Raw genomic sequence first — 23,009 nt, 5'->3', positions numbered from 1 at the left:
CCAAGGGCAACTAGAGATGATCAAAGCTGGCCAGTCAGCAGTGTCCACGTCCCACAGCTGATTTTAAAAAAGGAGACTGATGAACCCACACCTCCACCAGTTTGCTCAGCACCACTCTAAAGATCTTAGTATCAAAAGTTTATCTCTTTAGTTTCCAGATTTACTGGGATGTTTTTTGTATATTCTACAGCAATATGACACTTAAGCATCACGTCCACCTTTTTTTATTATCTACTACTAACTCTATTTTTGACCGTTGAAGGACCAACAGTGATTTTACTCAGTCATTTCTTTTTGAGATATCCGTAGAAACTCTTGCTATCAATTCTTGCATTTCAAGCTTGCTCTAATTCATGCTGTAATTTATCTGTCCTCATTAACTTTTTAGTCATTCTCTACCATTATTTTTATTTTGATCAGTCATCTGACCTGCAACTCACCCTTATGCGATCATGAACTTTTTCCTTAAGTTTGATGCTGTCCTTAACTTCTTTAACTAACCCACGGTTGGTGGGTCCTCCCCCTGAACTATTTTCTTTCCATAAGAATGTGCTTATTCTGAAGTATGAATTCAAATGTCTGCCTTTTTTCTCTTAGTCTATCTCCCAGCCTAATATCTCAGTTCATTTCAGCTAGTTCAGCTTTCATGCCCATATAGTTGCCCTTTTTAAAGTTTAACATATTATTCTTAGATCAACTGTTCTCCTTTAAATTGTAAAATTCAATCGTATTATGATTGCTACTTCCTAGAGGTGAAGACTCAGGAAGCAGCAATCATAATACGATTAATTAATTATTAATTAACCCTGGCATATTACACAACACCCAAGTCTAGTATAAGTTGCACTCTGGTCGGTTCCTAAATGTGCTGTGAGTTCCTTTTTCAAGCCTCTATTACCAATCTGATTTTTCAGTTTATAATGTAGATGAAAATTGCATAAATATTGCTGTCACTCTATCATAAGCACTAAATATTTCTTCTTCTTTAATTCATCCTACGTTGTGATTATTGTTTGGGACCCTATAGGTCATGCTCGAGACTGCTTTCCCCTACTCAACTCCACCAAAATAGATTCTACATCCTGAACTCCTGATCCAAGATAATCGCTAACTATCACACTAATACCATCTTCGATTAGGAGTTGCTATCCTTCTACCTTTATCTAGCTTCCTATTCATAGAATCATACAGTGCAGAAGGAGCCTTTTGGCCAATCAGGTCTGTTCTGCCAACAATACACTAAATTTGCACTAGTGCCACTTTCCAACACTTGGCCTATACCCTTGAATGTTACATTTCAAGTGTTCATCCAAGTTTGAGGTTCCCTACTCGACTATCCTCCCTGACAGTGCATTCTAGACCCATACCACTGAATGGCTGAAATACTTTTCCTCATTCCCCCTAAACCATTTGCCTTTCACCTTAAGAGTGTGCCCCCTTGTTATTGAGCCTTCATCTAAGGGGACTAACTGCTTTATATTCGCCCTGTCCATGCCCACTATAATCTTATACGCCTCTATCACCGTAAGGCCATAAAAAACAGTAATTGCATTAGGCCTTTTGGCCCCTTGAGCTTGCTCCACCAGACAGAAGGATAACGGCTCAACTGACATTTCTCATATCCACTTTCCTGCATTTTCCTGAGTTATGTGCCCCATTCTGATAGCCTTTGCTCATAAGACAATCCTTCCAAACCAGGGATCATCCTAGTGAACCTTCTCTGAACTGCCACCAATGAAATTATATCTTTCCTTAAATAAGGGAACCCAAACTGCTCACAGTATTCCAGATGTGATCTCACCAGCACCTTGTACAGTTGCAGTACGACTTCCCCACTCTTATACTCCAATGGTCCTCCCGCTCAGGCTTTTCTGCTCAAAAGAAAACAACCCAAACTAGTCCAGCCTCCCTTCAAAGCTAAGATCTCCATCCTAGACAACATCCTGCATTCTTTTCAGTGCAATCATATGTTTTCTATACTGCAGTGACCAGATCTGCACACTCTACTCCAACTGTGGCCTGAACAGTCCAGTACAGCTCCAACATAACCTCCCTGCTTTTGTAGTCTATGCCTTGACTAATAAAGGCAAGTGTCCTGTGTTTCTTCTTAACCATCCTATTAACTTGCCCTGCTGCCTTCAGGGATCTGTGGGCAAGAATGCCAAGATTGCTCTGTCCCTCTAAACTTGCTGGTGTACTGCCATTCATTGAGTACCCCCTTGTCATCTTACCTCGTCCCAAATGCATCACCTCACACTTAACCAGGGTTAAATTCCATCTGCCACTGATCTGCCCATTTGACCAATCCTGTTTACAACCTCTATAACCTAGACCTTCTTCCTCACTGTCAATCATACAGCTAATCTTCATATCATCCTTATGTTTACTAACCATCCCACTGCTCCCCTCAAATATTTTTGTCTACATCATTTATGCATATCACAAACAATAAGGGACCAGCACTGATCCCTGTGCTACATCTCCAATCTCACAAAGAGCTTTCTACCACCACCTTCTATATCTTGTCCTAAGCAAATTTTGGATCCAACTTATCAAGTTACCATGTGACCATGAGACATAGAACTGTACAGCACAGGAACGGTCCCTTTGTCTCATGATGTTGTCCTAGCCATGATGCCAAATTAAACTAATCCCTTCTGCCTACCCTTAGTACATATCCCTCCATTCCTTGCTTATTCATGTGTTTATCTAATAGTCTCTTAAACACCCCTATCATATCTGCCTCCTCCACCACCCCTGGCAGGGCATTCCACACTACAACCACACTTTTCTAAAAAAAAAAAAAAAATTTGTCCATCACATCTTTGAACTTTCCCCCTCTCACCTTAAATGTATGCCCCCTAATATTAGATATTTCAACTCTGGGAAAATGATTCATGCTGTCAACCCTAACGATGCATCTCATAATTTTATAGACTTCTACCAAGTCTCCCCTCAGCCTTTGCTGCTCCAGAGAAAACAACCTGAGTTTTTCTAGCTTCTCTTTATAATTCATGCCCTCTAATCCAGGCAGCATTCTGGTAAACCTCTTCTGCACCCTCTGCAAAGCCTCCACATCCTTCCTGTAATGTGGCGACCAGAATTGAACGCAGTACTCCAAGTGTGGCCTCACCTTCTTAGACCACCTTTTGCTTTCACCTTCTTTATCAGTCTTTCATGTTGGACCTTGTTGAAGGCCTTGCTGCAACTTATTCTTCTTGCACATCATAAACGCTCCGATATTCAGAACTGAATCGTTATCTTCCTGCAGCTATGTCTCCGTGTGTCTATCAGATCACGTTTATTTACTTCAATCTGTGTGATCAATTTATTGACTTTGTTATGAATGTTGCATGCATTCAGATTTAGAGCTTTTAGTTTTGATTTTTATTTTTAAGCTTCTTTTCTTGACTGCTGGTATATCCTTAATTTTATTTCTCTGTCTTTTCCTGCCATTTTCTGACTTTCTTTTTCCACATTAGTATTTTGCTGCCCAGACTTGATTGACCCTAGTAAATACCCAAGCTTGATCCCTCATCCGCCCACTTTGTTTTTAGTTTAACGGAGGCTGTGCTGCACTTGTGCTGTTTAATCATTCAGTAGCATGTTTCCTTCTCATTGCATTTTTCCATACAACTGCTATATTAAATCAGGGTTTTTCCAGCATACTGCATTTCTTATTCCTCATTCATGTGGGGTTGCAGTGCAACAGTACCAATATAATGGAGAATTATTTTCACCAGGTTACTAAAATCAGTAGAAATCTTTATGAACTTTATTAAATATAAATAAGTTATTTTTTCCCTTCTACCTTTTCTTAATTTATCTAACTTTCTTTCACTCTCTAGCTAAAACCCCATTCACACATCACAATATGGCAGGATTGCAGTCTGTTGAAAGGTTGGCAATCTATTATTGTTTCTGTACTTTCTGGGGAAAAAAATTCCCCAAATGGCACAATGAATTTGTCCAGTGAATAAGTGAATGATCCAGGCTGAAGTGCCATAATTCAGTTTCCTCTGCTGCATTAACTGATTGCAGGCATTACAGTGAATGCTGATAGAATTCTATTTGTTGCTTTGTGCTCTCTGCTACAAACTAGATCTTTTCAGGCTAATGATCCACACAAATTGGTTGAAGACTATCATCTGTGATGTTGGAGACCTCGGGAGGTTCAGATGAATCACCCTCGACACTTATTTGTTTCTAACCACTTATTGCACTTATTGAACTATCCCAGCTGGGTCAGTAATAGTGCTACTGAACCAGTCTTGGTGATGGACTTTGGAGTCCCACATTCACAGTACATTCTGTGCCCTGGCCGTCCTCAGTGTTTCCTCCAAATGTGCTTCAATGTAGATTCAAAATGGCGCTGACACTGGGTGACTCTTTGCGAGCTGTCCACAGCAGATCTTATTCTCACGCACCAATAGGTTCAAAGACAGCTTCTTCCCTGCTTCTCTACCTTTTGAATAATGTCGATCTTGTTTTGTACACTTCATGTGCAGCCTTAACCTCGTACACCTGCTCTGTCTAAGTACCCTATGATCTGTATGTCCTTGTTTTCAATGATCTGCCTGTACTGCTCGCAGAACGAAGCTTTTCACTGTATTTAGGTACATGTGACTATAATAAATCAAATCAAATCAACATGGAAGTGTACTGTTTCATCAGCCTGGGGTCAGGGGGGATAGCAGGAAATTTCCTGCCCTTGTTTGACCTGATGCCATGAGATTCCATGGGATATAGAATCAATGTTAAGGATTCTGAGGGCACCTCCTTCCTGGGTTATACCACTATACCACCAACTCTGGAGGCTTTGACCTGCTAGTGAAATAGAGCATACCCAGGGATGATAGTGTTTAGGATATTATCTGTAAGGTGTGATTCTGTGGTGATGACCATGTCAGGCCTTTGTTTGACTAGTCTATAAGACAGCTCTCTCACAAGCTCCTAGATGTTGGAAAGAATGGGTTTTCAAGGTCCAAAGGGCTGTTTTAACTATCATTTCCAGTGCTCAGGTCAATGCCACATGGTCCATCTGTTTCATTCTTCGGACTTTGTAATGATTTGATACAACTGAGTGACTTGCTAGGTCATTTCAGAGAGCAGTTAAGAGTTAACCACATTGCTGTGGGTCTGAATGTCACTCTGACTAGCTAAGGATGGCAGATTTCATTCACTAAAGGACATTAGTAAACCAGATGGTTTTTTATGACCATTATATAATTCTACTCTTTAAGTTGACCCCAATTCTCATGCATTTATACAGGCAGACCATCTTCTGCTAATTATGCAATAACTCAATAGGATTATATTTATTAAGTTCTTTTTTCTGAATTAACAGTTCTATAGTTACTTCACACACATTGTTCACATGGTCTCGCTCATTACAGATGTTCTGCTGAAAGATGGAACAGTTAATCGAAATGCATTGGGAAAGAGAGTTTTTGAAGATAACGTAAGTACATGTTGTGGAATTTTTCTAAGCTTATGTGATTATTTTCAACTGATGCTATTTATTACAACAGTCCCAGGAATATACTATTGAAATGTTGTCCAGGGTAGCATGGAAGTTGTTTTATATCTTTGCTAACATGATGGTTGTTTTGAGAGTGAATTTTTAAAACATTAACCTTAGTTTGTTTGTGCATTCTATATTTTATTACTATCATTGGTTGACACTGGTTCACTAATGTCGTTGTCTGTTCTGGCCTACAGACCCACAGTAATCTGATTGACTCTTAACTGCCCTCTGAGCATTTATGGATGGGCAATAAATGATGGCCCAGGCAGTGACATCCACATTCTGTGAATGGATTTTTTAAAAAATGCAAGACAGACTTCAAACTCTATCCAAAATCTGGATCATCTTTCTGGAAACCAGGAAACCAGAATCATCTTCCTTCCTCAAGATAAAATACTTCCAAGTTTCAATCCAACAGAAATCGCCAGTTATCTATCCCTGAAAAATGCTAAAACCTAGGCAGAAAGGTTCCTGACTAACTCACCACGTTTAGATCAATCTGCAATCTAACCTGGGGCAAGACCACTCCTCCGTCATGATACTTGGAGTGCTCAAAAAATCATGGCACTTGGAACCCATATTTTATAATTCCTTTAAGAGTGACACTGTTTTAATTGAAAGTTGTTAAAACTTAATTTGTTATTAACGTGCTATGGTTAACTGAATTGGTCTTTCTCATTGGTGTAATTTGCCCTAATGTAAGACGATGAAGCATTTATCATCCCTGATCAACTGGAAATCTGTAAAGAAATAACATTTTTTTTAAGTAGAGAGGTTCACGTTTAGTTTATGTCCAGCATTTGTAATTTTGAGATGTCTTTGAATTTTTTCATTGGAATGTAGGGGGTTGAAGCGTGGTCTTTATAGAGATTTATAAAATCGTGAGGGGCATAGATAGGTTGATTAGTAAAAGTTTTTTTCCCCTAAGGTAAGGGGATTCAAAATTAGAGGGCATAATTTTAAAGTGAGAGGAGAAAGATTTAAAAGGGGCCTAAGGGCAACTTTTTCACACAGAGGGTGGTGCATATATGTAATGAATTTCTGGAGGAAGTGGTATGTTCAGGTACAGTTTCAATATTTAAAAGACATTTGGACAGGTACTTGAATAAGAGGTTTAGTGGGATATGGGCCAAACACAGGAAATGGGACAAGTTTAGGTTGGGGAACTTGATCGGCATGAATAATTGGACCGACGGGTCTGCTTCCATGCTGTATGATTCTGGCTCTGTCACTGAATGACAGTTTTAGCTTATAGGATTCTGGATGTATCTTGTCTCTTCCATTCCTAAAGCACTTTTCAAAATTGTAGTCAGAGTTATACAGCATGAAAACAGACCCTCCGGTCCAACTCATCCATGCAAACCAGATGTCATGACTAATGTAGTTGCTTTTGCCAACATTTGACCCATATCCCTCTAAACCCTTCTTATTCATATGCCCATCCAGATGCCTTTTTAAATGTTGTAATTGTACCAGACTCCTCCACTTCCTCTGACAGCTCATTGCATACACACGTCACACTCTGCGTATAAAATTTGCTGCTTAGGTTCGTTCTAAATCTTTCCTTCACCTTAAATCTATGTCCTTTAGTTTTAGACTCCCCTGCCCTTGGAAAAAGACCTTGGATATTCACCCTATCCTTGTCCCTCATGATTTTATAGATCTGTGTCACCCCTCAGCCTCAAACATCCCAGTCTGTTCAGCCTCTTCAGCTTAAACCCTCCAACACTGGCAACATCCTCGTAAATCTTTTCTAACCCTTTCAAGTTTAACATCTTTCCTATAGCAAGGAAACAAGAATTGAATGCAGTATTCTAAAAGTGGCCTAATCAATGTCCTGTACAGCCACAACATGACCTCCCAACTCCTATAATCAATGCAGTGACCAATAAAGACAAGCATACCAAATGCCTTCTTCACTACCCCGTCTACCTGGAACTCCACTTTCAAGGAACTGTGAACCTGCACCCCAAGATCTCTGTTCAGCCGCAGTCCCCAGGACCTACCATTAAGTGTATAGGTCCTGCTCTGATTTGCCTTACCAAAATGCAATGCCTTACATTTATCTAAATTAAACTCCTTCTGCCAATCCTTAACCCATCTGATCAAGGTCCAGTTGTACTCTGAGATAGCCTCCTTCACTATCCAGTACACCACCTATTTTGGTGTTATCTGCAAACCTATTAACTATTCCTCCTGTTTTCACATCCAAATATTTTATATAAATGACAAAAAGCAGTGGACCCAGCACAGATCCTTGCAGTACACCATTGGTCAGAGGCCTCTAGTCTGAAAAACAACACTCCACCACCATCCATCGTTTCCTGCCTTCAAGACAATTTTGCATCCAGATGGCTAGTTCTCACTGGATTCCATGTGATCTAACCTTGCTAACCAATCTACCATGTGGAATCTTGTCAAATGCCTTGCTGAAGACCATATAGACAATGTCCTCCACTATGCCTTCTTCAATCTTCTTTGTCACTTCTTCAAAAAACTCAATCAAGTCAGTGAGACACAATTTCCTACACACAAGGCTATGTTGACTATCCCTAATCAGCCCTTGCCTTTCCAAATACATGTAAACCCTGTCCCTCAGAAGCCCTTCCAACAACTCACAGCTGACGTCAGGCTCACCAGTCTGAGGTTCTCCAGCTTTTCCTTACCACCTTTCTTAAAAATGGCACCATATTATCCACTCTCCAGTCTTCCGGCACCTCACCAGTGGCTATCGCTGATACAAATATCTCACAAGGGGCCAGCAATCACTTACTTAGCTTCCCACAAAGATCTGGGATACACCTGATCAGGTCCTGGGGCTTTATCCACCTTTAGCATTTAACCTCCTCCTGTAATATGTATACTTTTCAAGATATCGTTATTTATTTCTCCAAGTTCTCTAGCTTCCATATCCTTCTCCACAGTAAATACTGACGCAAAATACTCGTTTAATATCTCCCCTGTCTCCTGCAGTTCCACTCATAGACAGCATTGTTGATGTTTAAGGGGCGCTACTCTCTCCCTGGTTACTGTTTTGCTCTTAATGTATTTGTAGAATCTCTTTGGATTCTCTTTAACCCAATTTGCCAAAGTTAACAAGATATATTAAAAATGTAAATTGCAACCTTTATTCCTTAATGATTAGTCACCTTATTATTCAATTATAGTGTAACTGAGGTACTTCTAATACAGTTGCTAGTTGGTTTGCTACTCAGTTTAGTTTGTGTTCTGATAAGTCTGATTGTCTTTGAAAGAAGCCATCTTGTGCTGTTAAGTGTATTAATGCAGAAAATAACTACTTTCCTGTGTTCGACTAGCAAAACACGTGTTTTTGTACAATGTCTCTAAAAATAGATTAATTAAACCTTTAATTAAAATCTAAAACCTAGAATACTTACAACCTGTTGCTCAACGTTTAAGACCTCCTCCTCTTCCAGGGTAATGTGATGTAAGCTGGACACCTTTCCAGGACCAAAAATGGCAGGACCAAAAATCCAGCACCATCAACTCCATCTCCTCCTCTGACTATTATCTGATGTTAAAGAAGATTTCTTACAATTTTTTGGCTCTTATTTGAGCTTCTGACCCTATATCTTATATATAGATGGGCTTTTGTGGTGCAGTAGTAGTGAACCAGGAGGCTTGGGTTCAAGTCCCACCTGCTGCAGAGGTGCGGAATAACATCTCTAAACATGGATAGAATACAGATAGTTTCTAATCAACCAACAAGACCCCAGCTTACTTCTACCTTTTTGACATTACTCATCTTCACTTGATGTCAATTAATCTGTTGAAACTCTCATTCATGCCTTTGGCTCCTCCAGGTTTGACTGTTTTGCTGCTCTCCTGACTGAACTCCTGCCTTGCACCTTTGATAGACTTCAGCTCATTAAAACACTACATGCCATATCTAAAATAGAACTAAATTCTAATTAACCATCACCCTGTGTTTGGTGACCTCCACTCCTCCTGACCTTGCAATGTCTTGAATCTCTCCATTTTAAAATTCTCACCATTGTGTTCAAAGCCCTCCGCACATTCGACTTGTGTAACAGTTGGGACTTGCCTCTCCCTATTTCTGCAACCTCCTCCTTACAAACTGTATATTTGTCAACTCACCTCCAATTCTGGCCACTTACACATTTTCATATTTCATCTCTGCTGTATTTGCAGCCCTTCCTTCAGCTGCCTGTTGGAAGCAGAGTCTTTAAATATTTTTAAGGCTGGGATGTGTGGATTATTCATAAACAAGGAGGTGAAAAATTATTGGGGGTAAGGGAAATGTGAGGTAATCACATCAGCTATGAGCATGTTGAATGGTAGTGCAGGCTTGAGGTATTGCATGGCTCCTGCTTCTAATTTGTCTGTTTTGTATGCCTCGGCCCAAAGCTCCATAAGCCAGTTTCTCCCACCTTAAGAAATTCATTTCAGACTACCTCTTTGACTGGATCTTTGGTCACCCATCTTATTATTTCCTTATAAAACTCACTGTTTTGTTGTCTGATAACACTCCAATTAAACACTTAAAAGAGCTTTATAAATTTTTTTTCTTTTTTTAGCTGAACTGTTCCAGACAAGTGGACAGTATTCCGTCATGTTCCTGATTTGAGCCTTGTAAGACAGTGAACGGCTTCCGAGCAGCTAGATGAATTAGAATGATATAATATTATAGCACAGAAAGGGGCCACTTAGCCCATTTTTTCTGTGCCAATCAAAAAAAAAACTACTAAGCCTAATTGCACTTTCCACAGACCTGCAGCTTATGGTAGTCGAGGTGCATGTCCAGACACCTTCTAAATGACTTGAGGTTTTCTGCCTTGACTATCCTCTCAAACAATGAGTTTCAGAACCCAACCACCCTCTGAGTTCAAACATTTTTGGTCATTTTCCATTTAATTTTTCTACCAACTATTGGAATTCCCAGCTTCTGACGTACCTTTATTACAAGAGTACTTGTGTGACTGGCAGTTTCTAGTTAGGTTTATGGTTGATGGTAACCCCAAGATGTCAGTGATGGTGGATTCAGTGCTGATAATGCCATTGAATGTCAAGGGGATATCATTAGATTCTGTCTTGTTGGAGATGGTCATTACCTGGCATTTTGTATAGTGTGAGTGAAATTTGCCACGTAACAAGCCTGAATGTTGCCCAGGTCTTGCTGCATATGAACAAGGACTGTTTCTGATGAGTTGTAAATGGTATCATCAGTGAACCAATCCTCCTCCTGACTTTGTGATGGAAAGAAGTTAATTGCTGAAGTAGCTGGAAATGGTTGAAGTAGAACACTACATTTTGAAACTCCTGTTGTGATGTCTATGGCGGAGATGATTGACATCCAACAATCTATCTTCCTTTGTGCGGAGAATTTTTCCCTTCATTCCCTTTGTTAAGGCTCCTTGATGACGTGCTTTGCCCTTCACATGGAGGCACCATTTGACCTCTGGAATTCAACTCTTCTTGTAAATATACAGACCAAGACTGAAATGAGGCCAGGAACAACTGGCCCTGGCAGAACTCAAACTGAGCATCAGTGATCATTTAATATTTTGTTAGTGCTGCATAGTGATACTGTCAACATCCCATCCATCACATAATGTACTATTGGCAGTGATGATCTTTCAATTACTTGAAACACAGAATTTTTAATATTACCAAATAAAAGAAGTTTTGAATACTGTCCCAAGAATGTGCTTTGATAGAATATATTTTATGTTTAAGGAGATGCTCAAACGTCTAACAGATATTGTTTGGCCAGAGACTGCCACTCTTCTGAAGCAGAAAATTGATGATGCCAGGACAGAAGGTAAGTGCCAAGGATCCAACATTGCACTGCCAATTGAACATTCTTTTGTATGAAAATGGCTGCAACCCAAGATCTGTCAAGTTGTTTAAATTTTAACTTGAACTCCTCACTCTTCGAGGTCTTTTGTGGTAGGAATTTATCTCTGGAAACCAAGCTGTAATTTAAGTATTTAGTGAGATCCAAATTCTGACTCTCTACTCCCCTGCAAAGGATGGCTAATTGACCATTCTTCCTGTAAACTTTTTTTTTCAGTTTTTCTGGATATTCACAGATGAGTTATCCAGGCACAGTTCTTGATGGTAGCTTTGCATTGGCATAGCCAAGGTGCACATATGATGCTGGATCAGACCCCAACTGAAACCTTGTGCCTGAAAATCTGGCAAGGTGTGACTGTGGTTCAGTGTCAAAAGTTGGTTGTGTTTTAAAAATGTCGATTCTGGCAATTACATTATCCTGCTTCATCACAACTGCTTAAGGCTCCCTTCTCAAACTAATCATAGAACTGCTGTCAGCTTTTGAAAAATCTATCTAATTAATTATTCAAGTATTAGCTACAATAAAATTGTTACCTTAATGTTACTGGTATTTATGTCAAATTGTTTGCTGGTCTGCAAGGGATGGATTGACGGTTAGTATTAAGATTTGGCATTTTTCGGTCTCAGCAGCAAGGAGCAGGTAAAAGGGAAATTTAAGATAGTTATAGGATATTACCATATAACTTAGAACCAGCAGTCAGAATGGATCCTACAGATCAACACAAAAACAGTTCCTTTCAAATAAACAAATTCTGGTGATCTTTCAATGAAGCATATTTTATGACCATTGTCTATAACTGAATAACTTCCCTTATTAAATGTTCATCTTTGGATAGCATCACTTTTGTTCCTCAACTGTTTTTGATAAGAATATAAATTCTTGTCACTAAATTGATTGCATGTGATTTGTTAAAACATTGTCTGTTGCTTCACTTTGTTTTTTTTTCATTCGTGGAACATGGGCGTCATTGACTGAACCAGAAATTATTGCCCAGCCCTAGTTGCCCTTGAGAATATGATGGTGTTTTGGCTTCTTGAACAGCTGCAGTCCATGGTACAATGGCATTAGGGAGCACATTACATGATTTTGACCCAATGAAACTGAAGGAATATTTGCAAGTCAAGACGGTGAATGGCTTGGAGGGGAACTTAGAGGAGTGGTGTTCCCGTGTATTTGTTGCCCTTACCCTTCCAGATGGTGGTGGTCATGGGTTTAGAAGGTGCTGTCTAATAAGCTTTGGTGAATTTCTGCAGTGCATCTTTTAGATGGTACACACTGCTGCTACTGAGCATTGGTGGTGCAAGAAGTCAGTGTTTGTGGATGTGGCCCAATGAAATGGGCTGCTTTTTGCTAGATGGTGTCAGGCTTCTTAAGTGTTGCTGGAGTTGCAGTCATCCAGGCAAATGGGGAGTATTCCATCACACTCCTGACTTGTGCCTTGTAGATGATAGACAGGCTTTGAGGAGTCGGAAGATGAGTTACTAGCTGCAGAGCTCCTAACTTCAGACCTGCTTTTGTAGCCACACTTCCATTGGCAGGTCCAGTTCAGTTTTTGATCAGTGGTGTCCCTAGGATATTGAAAGTGGGAGATCCAGTGATGGTAACATCATTGAATGTCAAGAGATAATAGTTAGATTGTCTCTTATTGGAGATGGCCATTGCCTGGCATTTTTGAGGCTCAACTGCTACTTATTACTTTTCAGCCCAAGCCTGGATAGTATCCTTAAAAAAAAAACCGACAGAACTGCAGATGCTGTAAATCAGGAACAAAAACAAAGTTGCTGGAAAAGCTCAGCAGGTCTGGCAGCATCTGTGAAGGAAATCTGAGGAAGGGTCACCAGACCCAAAACATTAACTTTGTTTTTTCCTTCACAGATACTGCCAGACCTGCTGAGCTTTTCCAGCAATTTTGTTTTTGTTCCTGGATATTATCCTGGTCTTTTTGCATTTTCATACGGAATGCTTCAGTATCTGAGAAGTACTGAATGATGCTGAACTTTGTGTAATAATCGGCAAATGTTCCCAGTTCTGATCTCATGATAGAGGGACGACCATTGATCAACCAGCTGATGGTGGTTTGGCCTAGGACACTATCCTCATGAACCTCTGCAGTATCCTCATGAACTCCTGCAGGATTTCACCAATGGGAATTGATTTAGGTTGATTTTGTACACCATCTAAGTCTGAATTTCTTTGTGTTTCTTTGTCTTTCTTGTCAGGTAAAGCTGTCTGTGTGGTGGATGCCGCAGTTTTGCTGGAAGCTGGATGGGTTGATATGGTTCATGAGGTTTGGCTGCTTCTTATGCCTGAGGAGATGGTGAGTTCTGTATAGTTGAGTACACCTGTTAGTGAATACAAAGCATTTCTACTGATAACTCAAATATTTAACATAACTTGGTATTCCTAGTGTTTTACACTGGATAAGATCAATAGCTTTATTAAGTGTACACAGCCTTGATTTGAAGGTCATTGTAATTTGTTATCAATGCAGTCTTCTTGAATTGTCTGATTTTTGCTGGTTTCTGTTTGTGCCAGATTTAGGGTGAAAGCTGAACTGTGAGCTGCTGATGCAGTATAAAATATTGCTCCATTTGAGATTTGATATTTTTGCAATTGTGTTCTGATAAATATAGGTTTAAGGTGAGAGGGGAAAGGTTTAAAAACGACCTGCGGGGTAACCTTTTCATGCAGAGGATGATGCATGCATGGAACATGCTGCCAGAGGAAATAGTGGTGGTGGGTACAATTAGAACATTTAAAAGATGTCTGGATGGGTATATGAATAGAAAGGAGTTAGAGGAAAATGAGCCAAATGCTGGCAAATAGGATAAAGTCATTTGGCGTAGATGAGTTGGACCGAAGGGTCTGTTTCTATGTTCAATGACTCTATAACTGCAAGAGAGGGAAATGCTTGACTTCTGGAAAGCAACGTCTCAGTTACAAAGTTCTGGAGACACTTAGGCGGTCTGGCAACATTCATGGAGATAGGAGCAGAGTTACCACTTCAAGTCCAAAACAATTTTTCTTTGGAACTCCACCAAGTTTCATCAGTTTTTTTTCATGAAGTAACAATCATGTGTTTTTTTTCAATCAGCCAGAAAGAAAACTAAGAATTATGTGATGTCATATTAATGGTATGGAGCATGATGTCTGTTGTTAGTATAATGTAACATTAGCAACATTGTTCCTTATAAACTGGAATTTAGAATAGTAGAAGCTATGAAAATGGCATGTGTTGAGACTTTAGAGGAGCTTCTCAGGTAGTGTTAGTTATGATTCTAGTTGTTGAGAAAAGCTGCAACATAACACTCTTTTGTTGTCTAAAGCTATGATTATGGTGGCCCTAAAAATGAAATCTTCTTTTTCCCATGTGCTAGGCGGTCAAAAGGATAATATCAAGAGACAAACTAAGTGAAAACGAGGTGAAAAAGCGGCTTGCAAGCCAGTGGTCAGATGCCCAACGGTTACAATATGCCAATGTTGTCCTGTGCACACTATGGGAGCCTGACGTCACAGAGAAACAGGTTGGATCCGTTAATATCTGACAGATTTCCAATTTATATCATTGTTTTAAGCACTTCTTTGTAAATACTGAACAGGAGCTGGCACAACAATTGTGACTCAGAATACGTGGAAGTCAGAAATATGAAGACAGCAGCTCCTCTCTGAGTGCACGTTGACACAAGATTGCTTTTAATTCATTCATAGGAGGTGAGAGTCACCGGCTATGCCAGCATTTTTGGCCCATCCCTAATAATTGCCCATAGGGAAGTTAAGAATCAACCACTTTGCTGTTGTCTGGAGTCACATGTAGGTCAGACAGGGTAAGAAAGGCAAATCTCCTTTCCCAAAGGGCATCAGTAAAGTAAAGGGTTTTTACAACAATCGACAACGGTTAGATGGTTGCCATTAAGCTAACTTTTAATTACAGTTTTTTGTCATTGAATTCAAATTTCACCATCCACTATGACTGGTTTCAAATCCGTGTCACCAGAACAATGTAACCTTCAGCTGTGGATTACTAATCCAGTGACGTTACAACTAAGCCTGTGCCTCCTGCTGGAGAAGGTGGTGGTGACCTACCTTCTTGAACTGTTGCAGCCTTGGGGTTTTAGGACCTTTACAGTAGTGATGAAAAAGAGTTCCTGGATTTTAACCCAGCTGCAGTGAAGGAATTATGATATACTTTCAAGCAGGATTGTGTGTATCTTGGAGGGGATCTTGCCAGTGCTGGTGTTCCAGTGTGACTGCTGCGCTTGTTGTCAGAGGAACCTTGATGAGTTACTGCAGTGAACTTTGTAAATGATACAAATTACTGCCACTGTGCAACACCGAGGAATGGAGTGGGTGGGTTTCCAATCAAGTGGGCTCCTGGATGGTGTTGAATTTTTTTTTGAGTTTTACTGGAGTTGCACTCATCCAGACAAGTAGAGGGTATTTCATCATACTCCTAACAAGATGTGGACAGGCTTTGGGGAGTTTGGAGGTGAATTACTTGGCACAGAATTCCTAGCTTCTGTCTTCCTGTTGCTCAGTATTTGTGTGATGCAAATGTTACTTGCTGCTCATCAGTCCAGGTGTAAATATTATCCAGATCTTGCTGTATATAGACACTGTTTGCTTCAGTGTGAGAAGTCACAAATAATGCTAAACGTGGTGCAATCTTAAACAAACATCTCACCTCTGACCTTACAATGGAGGGAAGATCATTGATGAAGCAGCTGAAGATAGTTGGGCCTAGGATACTACCCTGAGGAACTCCTGCAGAGATGTCCTGCAGCTGAGATGACTGACCTCCAACAACCACATCCATCATCTTTTGTGATGGGTATGACTTCAACTGGCAGTGAGTTTTCCCATGATTCCCATTCACTCCAGTTTTGCGAACGCTCCTAAAGCAATGGGGCTTCAACGCACCCTGCAGAGTTATTATTTGCTTTATACTGTCTCTCCTAGTTCTTCTTACCAAAATGCAATTTGATAGGCTTAAGAATAATGCTGTACATTCAACTATTGGGGAAGAGTAAAAGTCTCCAGTAAGATACAATCTAACCAAATCTTCTTGACATTCAGAAGTATTATATTACTGAATTTCTCATTATCAATATCTGGGGGTGTTACCGTTGACCCATACCTGAAGTGGACTTACTACATAAATACAGTGGTTACAAGGGCCTGGGAGCACTGCACTGCGTAAGTCACCTCCTGACTCCCCACATCCTGTCCACTACCTACAAGGCACAAGTCACAGGTGGGATACAATACTCCCCACTTAACCTAGGTGAGTGTGACTCCAACAACACCCAAGAAGCTTGACACCATACAAGACAAAGCAGAAACAAAATCAGAAATTGCTAGGAAAACTTAGCAGGTCTGGTGGCACCAATGGAAAGAAAGCAGAGTTAACTTTTCAGGTCTAGTGACTCTTCTTCTGAACCACAAGGCAGCAATTCCACAATCCACTTGGTTGGCACCACATCCACAAACACCAGCTCGAATACTCAGTAGCAACAGCGTGTACCATCTACAAGACTCGCTGCAGAAATTCACCAAAGAGCCTTAAATACCACCTTCTAAATCCACACACCCTACTATCTAGAAGAACAAGAGCGTCAGATATGTAGGGACACCACCACCTGCAGGTTCCACACCAAGCCACTCACCATTCTGACTTGGAAATATATCACTGTTCTTCTACTGTCACTGGGTCAAAATCCTGGAATTCCCTCCCTAACAGCATTGTTCATCTACCTACAGTATGTGGACTGCAGCAGTTTAAGAAGGCAGCTCACCACAACTTCTCAGGGCAGCAAGGGATGGGTAATAAATGCTGGTCAGCCAGTGACACCCATGTACCACAAGTGAATTTTTAAAAAAGTTTTTGTCTAATAGCATGTTTGTTTTCCAATTTTTTTTTTCAACTAAATGTGGTATAATCTCGACCTGCAAACAAGTAATACTGTGCAAATAGTAAAATAGTACCTATGGAGAGAGAAACAGTTAATGTTTCAGATCAAAAACAGAAGTTGCTGGAAAAGCTCAACAGGTCTGGCAGCATCAAAGAACAAAGAAAATTACAGCACAGGAACAGGCCCTTCAGCCCTCCAAGCCTGCGCCGATCCAGATCCTCTATCTAAACCTAATGCCTATTTTCCAAGGATCTTTATCCCTCTGCTCCCTGCCCATTCATGTATCTGTCTAGATACATCTTAAATGACGCTATCGTGCCCGCCTCTACCACCTCCGCTGGCATCGCGTTCCAGGTACCCACCACCCTCTGCGTAAAGAACTTTCCACGCATATCTCCCTTAAACTTTTCCCCTCTCACCTTGAAATCGTGACCCCTAGTAAATGAGTCCCCCACTCTGGGGGGGAAAAAGCTTCTTGCTATCCACCCTGTCTATACCTGTCATGATTTTGTAGACCTCAATCAGGTCCCCCCTCAACCTCCGTCTTTCTAATGTAAATAATCCTAATCTACTCAACCTCTCTTCATAGGTAGCGCCCTCCATACCAGGCAACATTCTGGTGAATCTCCTGTGCACCCTCTCCAAAGCATCCACATCCTTTTGGTAATGTGGCGACCAGAACTGTACGCAGTATTCCAAATGTGGTCGAACCAAAGTCCTGTACAACTGCAACATGACCTGCCAACTCTTGTACTCAATAGCCCATCTGATGAATGAAAGCATGCCGTATGCCTTCTTGACCACTCTATCGACCTGCGTTGTGACCTTCAGGGTACAATGGACCTGAACACCCAGATCTCTCTGTGCATCAATCTTCCCCAGGGCTTTTGCATTTACCACGTAGTTCGCTCTTGAATTGGATCTTCCAAAATGCATCACCTCGCATTTGCCTGGATTGAACTCCATCTGTCATTTCTCCGCCCAACTCCAATCTATCTATATTCTGCTGCATTCTCCGACAGTCCCCTTCACTATCTGCTACTCCACCAATCTTCGTGTCATCTGCAAACTTGCTAATCAGACCATCTATACCTTCCTCCAGATCATTTATGTATATCACAAACAACAGTGGTCCCAACACGGATCCCTGTGGAACACCACTGGTCACAGTTCTCCATTTTGAGAAACTCCCTTCCACTACAACTCTCTGTCTCCTGTTGCCCAGCCAGTTCTCTATCCATCCAGCTAGTACACCCTGGACCCCATGCAACTTCACTTTCTCCATCAGCCTACCATGGGGAACCTTCTCAAACGCCTTACTGAAGTCCATGAACTTGACATCTACAGCCCTTCCCTCATCTATCAACTTTGTCATTTCCTCAGAGAATTCTGTGAAGAAAAATCAGAGTTAACGTTTCAGATCCGGTAAACCTTCCTCAGAACGTTCTGATGAAGGGTCATTGGACCCAAAACGTTAACTCTGATTTTTCTTCACAGATGCTGCCAGACCTGCTGAGCTTTTCCAGAAACTTCTGTTTTTGTTCCTGATTTACAGCATCTGCAGTTCTTTCAGCTTTTCATGTTTCAGATCAATTGCTTTTTATCAGGACTAGGAAATGTCAAGAATATATCTGTTTTTCAGTCAGTACACAGGTGGAGAGGAAAAGAGTAAAAGATGGGTAGGGTGAGTATGATCTGAAATTGTTGAACTCTGTTGAATTAAAAATGTTATAAATAGATTAGACTCAGTTCTTTGAGGTTCCACTTGATTAGAATAGTGTTGGAGGGACAGAGAGATGGCAAGAGATGCAGAAATAAAACAGCAAAAAAGAACCAGAAGCACAGGCCACACTTGTGGATTGAATGGAGATGTTTCACAAGCCTGATACTTTTCTGTTTAGAGTAGCCTATGTGGTTAGTAGTAAATAGAGTATTTCAAATTGAAAAATGTACAGGTGTCTTTTACATGAAAGGAGTGTTTAGAATCCTGGACAGTGGAAAGGGAGAGGTTTAAAGGGCAAGTGTGGCATCCTCTGCACTTGCACAGGAAGGTATCATGGACAGGGAGAGAGTAATTGACAGTCAACTGGGGAGTAATTGGAGGAACAGTCCTTTTGGAATGCGAAAAGGAGAGAAAATATGTTTTGGTACCGGTCACACTGGAAATGGCAGGAGTTGATCAGCTGTAAGGTGAGACCGGTAGGGTGGAACCGAAGATCAAGGAAAATCCTGTTATGGTTTTTGAACGGAGGAGAAAGGTAAGAAATGCTGAAAATGATTTGGGTTATGTTCAAGGGCACTGTCAGTAGAGGGGGAGTCCTTGGTCTAGGATAAAGAAAAACCTATTGGGAAAAAGTGATGTAGAATGTGGTAACATCAGCACAGATGCAACAGAGATTGAGAAACTGTGTGAATGGATTAGACTCCATTCAAGAAGTATGGTGGGAGTAATTGTAATCAAAATAGCTGTGGGAGTCAGTGGATTGGCAGTGAATTTTGGTTGACAGCACCGTTCCCTTTAATTATTTTTTTTCTGCTGCACAGACTATGCGTTTTTTAGAATTTTATAAAATCATGAGGGGTATAGACAGAGTTAATGGTAGTTGTCTTTCCCCAGGATGGGGGATTTTAAGACTGGAGGCACGTTTTTAAAGTGAGAAGAGAGATATTAAAAAGACATGAGGGGCAAATTTTTTACGTGGAAGGTGGTTCGTGCGTGGAATGAATTTCCTGAGGAAGTGTTGGATGTGGGTACAGTTACAACGTTTAGAAGACACTTGGATAAGTACATGAATTGTTCATGTACAAAAAACTTTGGAGGGATGCGGGCCAGGAGCAGGCAGGTGGGGCTAATTTAGTTTGGGATTATGTTCAGCATGGACTGGTTGGACTGAAGGGTCTATTTCCATGCTGTATGACTCAGAGCTAAAACGCAGCATTGCAATTGACATGTGCAGATCTTCCTAGTAGCTGTGCAGCCTATAGGGAATGTTGGTTGACAGCCTATCCACTAAAATAGTGATAGAGAAATTGAAGTAGATAGAGAAGAAACAAAGACCGTTGGAACATAGATCTTACCATTTGTTTTCTGTTATATATTTTTAGGTACAAAAGGCATGGCAACTCCTTCAAAAGCGTAGACCTCTCTCAACATCTTAATGAATCCACGGATCTTTAGTCTTTTAGACTGACCCAGTACAAATATTTTTGTACTTATGTATGTTGTGCAACAATGTGTAAGTTGTAACAATGGCACTTCAGATAATTATCAACAAATCAATTTGGAGATACTTTGTAATTTCAAAATCTGTCTGTTTCCATTCTTATTATACAATGAATTGGCACATTAGTAAGCAATTTGACCTTTTGAGCTTGTTCACCATTCAATATGATCAATACACCATTCAATAAGTGACCTCCTGCAATTTTACTCACCCTTGATTACCTTGGTATCCAAAGATATATCCATCTCTTGTCTTTAATATGCTCACAACTGAATATCTACAATTCCACTGGAATACCGAACACTATAGGTGCACAATGCTTTGAGTGAATTTCTTATCACAGCACTAAATAGCTGACCCCAGTTGTGAACTCCACGGTAAGCTCAAACCTCTTACCAGCATCTACCCTATCAAGCCATAAGATCATAAGAAATAGGAACAGGAATTGGTCATTCAGCCCCTTGAGCCTGCTCCACCATCCAACATTCCCCACCTCCACTTTCCTGCATTTTCTCCATAATCCTTGATTCCTCTAGTGATCAAAAATCTATATCTCAGCCTTAAATATACTCAAAGGTTTTGTGCCCAGAGTTTTTGATAGGCAAGGAGTTTGAAAGGCGCTCAACCCTCAAGAAATTCCTCCTCATCTCAGTCTTAAATTGATTTCCCTGTGGTCTGGTCCTAGACTCTCCCATGAGGGGAGGCATTCTCAGCATTTACCCTGTCAAGCCCTTTAAGAATCCTATATGTTTTAATCAGGTCATTTTTTATTCTTCTATACTCTAGTGAGTAGAATCCCAATCTATTTAACCTATGCTCATAAGACAAAACCTCCATACTGAGGATCATCCTCATGAACCTTCTCTGAAATGCGTCCGTTGAAATTATATGTTTTCTTAAAAGTGGGAAGCAAAACTGGTCCTCATTTTGAGCAATGTTCCATTATCCTTGCTGATTAGCTGCTGTATCTGTGTATTAGCTTTCTGTGTTTCTCGCACCAAGTACTCCCAAGTGCCCTTGTATTGCAGCTCTCTATAATTTTTCTCCATTTAAAAAATAATTTGTTCTTTTGCTCTCCCATCCAAAATGAGCAACTACACATTTTCCAACATTTGCTTCAAACGCCCCTAGAAAAGTTTCTACATTTTAGTGTGATCTCCTCTCATTTGCTAAACTTTGGGATCATAGGTCTAGTCTCCTCAATCTCCTTGTAGGACAATCCCAGCAATCAGTCTGATGAACCTTTGTTGAACTCCTTTGAAGACAGATGTATCCTTTATATAAGATCAGGAGTCTATACAGTACTGCAGGTGTCATTTCATCAAGGTCCAATACAAGATTAATCTTGGTATTTTCGAATCAACCTGTTGAGAGATGTTAATTACACACCTTTGGGACTTGAACCTTAACCTGAATCTAAGTCGCCTCAAAGCTACTTGGCCACATACCAGTTCATCAGGTGCTGTGCACTTGATCATTAATGCTGCTTTCATGGCACAGGTCACTGCATAAGCTGCTCACCACTTCCATTCTGAACCCTTCTTGTCACTGTCTCTCTCGCCTTGTCATTAACTTTTTACGCAACGCTACTCTCCTGCTCAGCATCTCTTTCCCCATCCCTGCCCTTGCTACATATGCCTATCTGCTTTCTTACTACGCAATGCCTCTACCCCTAGTAGCCTCTCCCTTGCTACTTCTCTCCCACTTGGTGCCTTTTCCTTTGCTGTTTCCCACTCATCGCCTCTGACTCTTGTTTCTCCCCCATCTTCCATATTACCACTTCCTTCCCATCTGCTGTCTCTCTCTTTTACCACTTTCCTCCTGCTCAGTGCACCCCCCCACCACCAACCACCACCTCTCACTTGGTGCCTCTGTCCTTCACCACTTCCCTCTTGCTCACCATCTATTCCTCTCACCAATTCACTGCAGCTCAACACCTTTGTCTACTCCTTGCTTCTTTCATCAACCCTCGTGCCAAGGTGAGTGGATGATTCAGGGAGTGAGGAGAGGTGGCTAGTGGGCATATTCAGGCTGGCAGTGGTGAGAGGATAGAGGTGGCAGCAAGGACTGTTTGAGAAGAATTGTTGACGTGGGAGAAGAGGCAAGTAGGAGAGGTTGAGTGAGAAGTAGGACATTGAGAGGGAGTGAGCAGGAGGTAACTTATTAAAATTTGCTAAGTTTACATATAATGGTAATTTTAAGCATGAAGTTTAAAAATTATTCTATTTCTTGTGTTGATTAAAATAAAATAATTTTCCTATATCAAGAAGTTGATAATTTTGTTTTATGACTTAATAGATGCATTCAAGATTTTGAAAGGTTACTGAAAATTTACTGTCTTAATTTTCTTTTTATTTGATTTTGTACCAAATTAACATCTTAAACAGTGTGCCTTTTTTTTCCTCCACTTATGTGATATGGATGTTGCTGGCTGGGCCAGCATTTATTGCTTACCCCTGGTTGTCCTTCAGAAGATGGTAGTGCACTGTCTTCTCGAACCACTGCAGTCC

The 23,009-nt window shown here is 40.7% G+C and overlaps 1 protein-coding gene across 2 annotated transcripts in view; it reads left to right on the top strand.

The window, feature by feature from the left end:
- The window catches only part of coasy (CoA synthase), a 58,715-nt gene extending 35,950 nt beyond the window's left edge, over window positions 1-22,765 (top strand). Inside the window, exons 5-10 of one of the 2 annotated variants that reach the window (XM_048614539.1) lie at window positions 5,397-5,461; window positions 11,246-11,330; window positions 13,586-13,683; window positions 14,744-14,890; window positions 18,918-18,959; window positions 20,381-20,461. In XM_048614539.1, coding sequence (XP_048470496.1) covers window positions 5,397-5,461; window positions 11,246-11,330; window positions 13,586-13,683; window positions 14,744-14,890; window positions 18,918-18,947 — 425 coding nt within the window. In that variant the 3' untranslated portion in view covers window positions 18,948-18,959; window positions 20,381-20,461. Of the gene's footprint in view, window positions 1-5,396; window positions 5,462-11,245; window positions 11,331-13,585; window positions 13,684-14,743; window positions 14,891-18,917; window positions 18,960-20,380 lie in introns of both variants that reach the window. The other variant, XM_048614538.1, reaches the window with a different exon arrangement.
- The last annotated feature ends 244 nt before the right edge of the window (window positions 22,766-23,009 follow it).

Source organism: Rhincodon typus, chromosome 30, assembly GCF_021869965.1.
Source record: "Rhincodon typus isolate 14 chromosome 30, sRhiTyp1.1, whole genome shotgun sequence".
Classification (NCBI taxonomy): domain Eukaryota; kingdom Metazoa; phylum Chordata; class Chondrichthyes; order Orectolobiformes; family Rhincodontidae; genus Rhincodon; species Rhincodon typus.
The sequence above is the reverse complement of the archived record's forward strand: the minus strand, read 5'-3'. Positions and strand labels throughout refer to the sequence as shown.